The sequence below is a fragment of the Crotalus tigris genome, unplaced genomic scaffold, assembly GCF_016545835.1.
Source record: "Crotalus tigris isolate CLP2741 ecotype Arizona unplaced genomic scaffold, ASM1654583v1 scf7180000024439.5362192, whole genome shotgun sequence".
Taxonomy (NCBI): domain Eukaryota; kingdom Metazoa; phylum Chordata; class Lepidosauria; order Squamata; family Viperidae; genus Crotalus; species Crotalus tigris.
In genome coordinates, this window is record NW_024100609.1 from 284,723 (window position 1) to 292,435 (window position 7,713).

At 39.5% G+C, this 7,713-nt stretch overlaps 1 protein-coding gene across 2 annotated transcripts in view; it reads left to right on the forward strand.

Annotated features, from left to right (window-relative positions):
* The window catches only part of TRAPPC12 (trafficking protein particle complex 12), an 87,659-nt gene extending 80,169 nt beyond the window's left edge, over window positions 1-7,490 (forward strand). For both annotated transcript variants that reach the window (XM_039331927.1, XM_039331928.1), the window contains 3 exons: window positions 4,443-4,543; window positions 5,553-5,640; window positions 6,837-7,490. In XM_039331927.1, coding sequence (XP_039187861.1) covers window positions 4,443-4,543; window positions 5,553-5,640; window positions 6,837-7,079 — 432 coding nt within the window. In that variant the 3' untranslated portion in view covers window positions 7,080-7,490. The remainder of the gene's footprint in view (window positions 1-4,442; window positions 4,544-5,552; window positions 5,641-6,836) is intronic.
* Window positions 7,491-7,713: the final 223 nt, after the last annotated feature.

Sequence of the window (7,713 nt, forward strand, 5' to 3'; positions counted from 1 at the left end):
CATTTGCCAGGAGGCCATGTCTGTGTGCAGGCTGCACAAGAAAAGCTGCGAAATTGTGAAATTGGGAGGGAGGGAGAGGGAGTTGGTTGGCTGGTTAGATTTATATCTTGCCCTTCTAATCTGATGTGTACTTTTAATTTTCTTACCACAGAAGACAGTGCTAAAAGTTAAAAATGTAAATCAAACTAGCATGAATTCAAATAACTATTAAAAACCTGGTTGAAAAGAACTGTTTTTAATTGTTTTCTTAATTCTTTGAGAGTGGGAATCTAAGTACATCCCCTCAGGGAACACATCCCACAGCTTGGGAGCAAAGGAAAGGAAGACTGTCTCCTTTGTGCCAGATAAAGGGCCATGCAAGAGCCTATCTTGCAGATCCTAACTGCCAAATAAGTTCTTGACAGTGATGACTCTCCAGGTATACCCCAAACAATTTGCCAACTTGTTTCTCTTATTTCACCCAATAAGTGAGGTGCCAGTATAAAAAGGTTATCACCCTGCCCCCCATATTCAGTTAAAGGAATAACTAGGGCTAGATGTGCACAGTATGTACTTCATTAGATTAGACAACTGGAGTTGGCGTGGACCTCTTCTGCACCATGTCTCATATATTAGCTCTCATCATTACAGTGAAGTTCTCACAACACAGATTCTACAGGGATATATGTCCCATTGAAAAGATATTTCAAAGATCTTTCATACGAAGTAGTTGCTGCTTACTGTATCAGTCTGGAAAACATTACAAAATCAGTTCTAAAATGTTGGGGCTCCACCAATTCATGTTCAGTAACTCAGGAAACAAAGATTTTTGAACAATAAAAATAGTTCAAAATTACTCCCAAGTGCGCAGCATGAAATCATCCAAGGAATCACAAGAACCCCAGAATAACTAATAGGGATATTCAGGCCATTCTTACCTTGGCTATTCCAGCATCAAAAACAGTAAAAACAGGATTGATGGGAGAATTGTTGTTGTTGTTGTTAATTGCGAAGTCGTGTCTGACCCATCGCGACCCCTTGGACAACGTTCCTCCAGGTCTTCCTGTCCTCTACCATCTTCTGGAGTCCATTTAAGTTCACACCTACTGCTTCAGTGACTCCATCCAGCCATCTCATTCTCTGTCGTCCCCTTCTTCTATTGCCCTCAATCTTTCCCAGCATTAGGCCCTTCTCCAGTGAGTCCTTCCTTCTCATTAGGTGGCCAAAGTATTTGAGTTTCAACTTCAGGATCTGGCCTTCTAAAGAGCAGTCGGGGTTGATCTCTTCTAGGACTGACCGGTTTGAATGCCTTGCAGTCCAAGGGACTCGCAGGAGTCTTCTCCAGCACCATAGTTCAAAGGCCTCAATTCTTTTGCGCTCAGCCTTTCTTATGGTCCAACTTTCACAGCCATACATTGCAACTGGGAAAACCATGGCCTGGACTATACGCACTTTTGTTGGCAGGGTGATGTCTCTGCTTTTTAGAATGCTGTCTAGATTTGCCATAGCTTTCCTCCCCAGGAGCAAGCGTCTTTTAATTTCTTGGCTGCAGTCCCCATCTGAGGTGATCTTGGAGCCCAGAAAAATAAAATCTGTCACTACCTCCATTTCTTCCCCATCTATTTGCCAGGAATTGAGAGGGCCGGATGCCATGATTTTGGTTTTCTTAATGTTGAGTTTCAAGCCAACTTTTGCACTCTCCTTCTTCACCCGCATCAAGAGGCTCTTTAGTTCCTCTTCACTTTCTGCCATTAGAATGGTATCATCTGCATATCTTAGGTTGTTGATATTTCTCCTGGCAATCTTAATTCCAACTTTTGATTCATCTAGCCCTGCCTTTCTCATGATGTGCTTTGCATATAAGTTAAATAGGCAAGGCGACAGTATATAGCCTTGCCGGACTCCTTTTTCAATTTTGAACCAATCAGTGTCCAGTTCTCACTGTTGCTTCTTGACCTGCATATAGGTTTCTCAAGAGACAAATAAGATGGTCTGGTATTCCCATCTCTTTAAGAACTTGCCACAATTTGTTGTTATCCACACAACCAAAGGCTTTAGCATAGTCAATGAAGCAGATGTTTTTCTGGAACTCCCTAGCTTTCTCCATGATCCAGCATATGTTGGCAATGGTATGATGGGAGAATAGAAGTCCAAAATTATGGCTCACAAGAAGAATACTGATGTTTATTCAGGTTTGCCAAAAAGTACCTGGTATCCTCTTACCTTCTTAAGGAATGTTCCATGGGGAGGTGAATCAAAAGTAGAACTATGTCAGATAAAAATCAAATACTGCATTCCCTAATAAGATTCTCATTTCAGCTATTAAGCACTGAAGTGATAATGTCATGGTTTGGGGTTCTTTACCTTAGGATCTGGGTAACCTGCCATCACTAAAGGAAGCATAAATTCTGCCTTGTATCACAGTGTTTTACAGGTGAATTATCAGGCCATATTCTCATCCGTTAAAAAAAACTGCAAGTAGCAATAGCTCTTAGTAAGAGCTCTTAATCTTATATACTGCTCCATAGTGCAAGTAGGCATAGTACGGAGAAAGTGATTTCAAATATACAGGCAAGTTTATACAGGTAGACTTCATTTAATGACTGTCTTGCTTAGCAACCATTCAATGTTATGACAGTGCTGAAAAAAAGTAACTTTACGACCAGTCATTGCACTTCTGACCATTAGAGCATTTCCGGCAGTCCTGTGATTGTGCTTCAACCAGCAGGCATTTATGACTGTCACAGCATCCCACAGTCACATGATCAGTAGCTGCACACTTCACACTGTCAGCTTCCAACAAGCAGAGTCAAGGGGAGAGCTGGCAGTAAAATCACAAGTCGTGGTGATTTCTCATTTAATAGCCGTGTTACACAGAGTTGCTGGTCCCTATTGTGGTTGTTAAGCAAGAAATGTAAGAGAATAGATGAAGAACAAATTCAGGATTTGGGATGGCCAGGTCAGAGTCTATATCTAAGTACCAATATGAGAATCTAAGGGGGAATGAGGCTTTTTTTTTTAGATTGGCAAATTCTACGATAGATCACTATTTTTCATTCAGTCTCTTGTCACAGTGAAAAAGAGTGGCAAAAAAATATTCAGAAAATTCAGAAGGATATAAGTGCATCTGCACAGAACTTTCCTCTGGAATCTGCGGAAGTTTATTCCAGTTTAGACTGTTATACAGTCTCCTCTTGTAATATTCCCAAAGCAATCAGATCTTGAGACCACATACAAAAGATAAAGTCTCCAACTGAATGTTGCCCAACAAACATGCTTCTGGAAACTTGAAAAGACTCTTGAGTTTCCTGGCTCTTTGGGACTGCCCAAAGCCCTTGGCAGCCCATAATATATAACCAAGAAGCTGTTTTCCTTTGAGCAATAAGCTCCATCTTGCAGCAAGGACAAAACAATAATCAAATAAAACTGTAGCCCATAATGACCCACTTTTTATATCCTTTTTTTCACTGCGTGCAGTAAATTGTGCTGGAAATTGGAATTATTTTCCTGCTCGCTTTCTGACCCTCTATATAGGCCACTGAGCCAACAGTAATTAAAACCCTGCCTGCTTTCCTTTTAGAGAACTTGGTCCATCTAGATCTCAGCTACTGAGATGCAGGTGTTTGAAGGAAGGAAAATCACCACTTCATTTAGTCTATGGAAAAGTTAGAATGGACGCAGATAAACACCATTTGAATAAGACATTTACTGTGGACTTGTTCTTGCTGGCTTTTGGGCAGACATCAAACCTTTCTCAAATTACTGAACTTTGAGAAGCAACTGATCTTCTCTGTGTCTATAGAAAATGTCTCTTGTAACAATCGCAGAACCGTTTTCAGTTCAGAGTAGTGTGTTTGTAAATGGAGGAATGTATTGGCTTTCTAAGGCCACTGATAAACATTTATATAAAATGCCTGGAATAAGAACTGGAAGGTTGTTTAATCAGCACTAGGAACAAGATACTGTAGGTACGAGGTGCCTTAACTGGAAAAATAAAAAGGGCTAAATAGCCATACCTCATGACATCTCTGTGTCAGAACAAATTTATAAACAAATTTGTGAACAAATTTATCTGGGTTTTGGTTCTCTGGAATATTTTCTTGAATATTACTGAGCTATTTCTAAAGAATTTCTATTTAAGATTTGATGTAATTGGAGTGAGCCAAGGGCTAGATAGCTCTGAGAATCAGTATCTTCCACTGCTGCACATTGTCACACTTTGAGACCTAGAGTGTATGTGTGTGTGTGCATGTATTAAAATCAATGTTGACCCAAACCACTAATTTTACCTATGTATTGATTGGGTTAGAGTTGGTGTTTATATTTGCTGTATGTTACATTTTTCTCTTCTTTTGCTCCATAGTGTTGAAAGTAATTTATTTATGAAGACCTACCTATTGATGAGTCTCTCTTGTGCTTTGTTAATAGAAGTAACTGTTTTTTACCATTTATGTGCTATCCAGATTGGAGACATTAAAATGGCCGAAAAGTATTTTCAAGATGTTGAAAAAGTGGCTCAGAAATTGGATGGACTGAAGAACCAAATTATGGTTTTAATGAACAGGTGGGAGACATAAATGCCAAATTAATCTTAGACATGATTTTGCAAAGAATGCACTGTGAACATTAAGAGGCCCAAGAGAATACCCCTTTCCCTTCATTTATCTTTTATGTAACCTCAGCTGCCAGAAGAAAAGCTGATTGGCACCTACCAGCCTATGAGATTTGTATGATACAGTGTAACCCTGAAAAAAAAAAAACCTTATTACAAGTTGTCTTCCTTGACGTGTGTGTGTGTGTGTGTGTGTGTGTGTGTGTGTGTGTGTGTGTGTTCTAGCCACTTTCACATGCAAATTTACTGCTGTATCAGCTTTACAGATTAATGCTGCAGTGCAGACTTACCTATAGCTACTAAGAAGAACCATTTAACTCCATGGAACATTGAATGTATCGGATCTAGAGTTGTGCTTAGCAAAATGTCATACATACTAGACGAATTTCATACATACTAGAGGAAGATGCCTTCCTCACTTTGAGCCTTCTCTCCTTCAGTTCCTAGTTTCTCAAAGTTGTACAGCATTATTGGGAGCACTTCTAAAAAGTATGCATGCTTGCTCTTGGAATAGAACATCAAAGAAACTAGCTAAAATCGCTCATTGGAAGCTTCCGTGGCTCCCCTTTTTGTCTGTGAACAAAAAAAAAAATAGTTATTGAAGTGTACTCATTTAATATGTTTTAAGTGTTTATCTAAAATTGTGAAGGCCACAAACATATTTGCAAAAAATATATAGGAAACAGAATCTGCTGAAGAATTCCCTCGTAAGTTGGAACTCAACTAATGGTCACCTCTTCATAATGTATGAATTAGCTACTTTATCAAGCCATAGCTTCATGTTGCATTGTTTAATCTGAACTCTAAATTATAATTTAGATCCAAGATTAATTTTTGAAGATCAACTGAGAGAATGTCCATGTGTATGAAAATACAAGAATGTAGTTTCTTTTATAACTGAGTCATTTTCTGAAAGAGTACACACATTCTTTCTCTTCTTCTTACTCTTATTATGTTTTAGAGCATTTCTCCATCTTGGTCAGAATAACTTTGCAGAAGCTCACAAATTCTTCACAGAAATTTTGAAGATTGATCCATCGAATGCTGTGGTAAGAAATCTTAATGTTAAATATATAGCAATGGCTCATAGGCTTTAAAAATATATTGTCCTTTAATGTCTTGATTTATAATACCATATGGATATACAGGTAGTCTTTGACCAACAACTATAATGAAGCCTGCCATGAGTCATGATAGCCGTTAAGTGAAGCCACATGGATCACCTTACTTACAATGCCCCATCTCTGTTCTTCCTGATGTTGTTAAGTGAAGCATGGGGTGCCTCAGGGGCCCTAAGGCAGGCCTTGGGAGACCTAGCATTGGCCCTGCCCTGGACCTCCCAAGGCCTCCCCCATCTCCTGAAGTACACCATGCTCCAATTCCCACTCTTCTGGCCTCATTAAATTATAGCTTCTCAAAGAAATGGTGGTCATTTCCAGAATTGCGCCATGTGGCCCAGCAATGGAACTGCTTGCTATGCTTCCCTAACATAAGCTCCAGAGCACTGCAGAATGCTGCAGAGCTTGTGTTAGGGAAGAAAAGCCAGCCGCCCTGTTACTAGACAGTATGGCATGATTCTGGAATAAGCTGCAATTTTCAGGGCAGCCACTTTGAATTATGGCTGCTCAGAAAATAGCAACCACTTTCAGAATCATGCCACGCAGCCTAGCAATGAAGCAGCTTGTCCTTCTTCCCTAATCCAAGCTCTGGAGATCTTCTAAAGGTAAGTGTGATGGATGATGTGGGTGAGGAGAAGGGTGTGGAGCATGGTGGAGTGTGGACCAGGCTCAAGGCCTGCGGAGATCCTATTTGGGAGATGGCAGGGAGATAAGTAGTTGGTTATAAGGACAGTTGCAAAAGCACTGCAGCCATCATAACTTTGGGACCACATCACAAGTAACAGGGTGTCTGCCTTAACTTTGAACAGTCACTAAGCATCCGGTTGTAAGTCAAGGAATAATTGTATACATTGAGGTAACAAGTATCAGTACTTAGCATAATCAGAATTTGTTTTGTGAACTTCACTGGAATGATGCAGAGTAATATACAGTTCAACCTTCTCCAATCTGGAGCCCTCCATATGGATTGAAATATAAACTCCCAGAATTCTCAGCAATGAAGACAGCATCCAAGTCCCTTCCCAAAATCAAAGCTTGGATAAAAAAGTATTTAAAATGTGCTACGTTTTCTCTAGAGTGATTCCTTTAGATTTTATAAAGAAATCTAATATATCTATTTTCTCTAGGCTAACAACAATGCTGCTGTTTGTCTTCTTTATCTGGGAAAACTGAAGGATTCCCTCCGTCAGCTGGAAGGGATTGTTCAACAGGATCCTAAACACTATCTCCATGAGAGTGTTCTCTTCAATTTGACAACCATGTACGAACTTGAGTCTTCTCGCAGCATGCAAAAGAAACAGGCTCTACTTGAAGCTGTAGCTGTCAAAGAGGGTGACAGCTTCAACACACAATGCCTCAAGTTAGGATAAGCCCATCCATTTCTTTTTTGCTAAAGCTCATTTCAGAAGCTGTATATACCTCAGCTAATCTGTAAATGTTCCTCCAGCAAGTGCAATAAAAAAGCTCTTTAATTATGAATATATGGTAAAATTGTTGTAATATAGGAATTTATACACTGGTCTGTATATCATCCTCGGGATTTCCTGATAATCTACCATCAAATTCATCCCTGAAGTTACTGCCAGCTTATAGTGTAAACCAACCATCAAAAGTATTCAGATGGAGTTTTTTTCCTGTTAATAGTGACCTATATAAGCTAATTTGTCTTGATGGCTTTTGTTCTAAAGACATTCAGGATGTAGTGATTGTGTGTATAGAATTGGAGGTCAGTGGGGTGATGAATGGAAAAGGTTGCAATAAAATAGGAAATTATAAAGACAGGCTCCTGTCTAGGTTTTTTTCTCTCTCTCTCTCTAAAGCAGTGCACCCACTCAACCCCCACAAACTATCCCCAAATTGTTTTGAGAAGAATTATGGGACACATCTTCCTTCACCTATTTCAACCAGGCCTGCTCAATATGAAAACCTGCCATTTTGCCTTGTAACTTTACCCAATTAAGCAAGAAATTATGCCTAAATATTAATACTAGCTTTTCTTTGCTT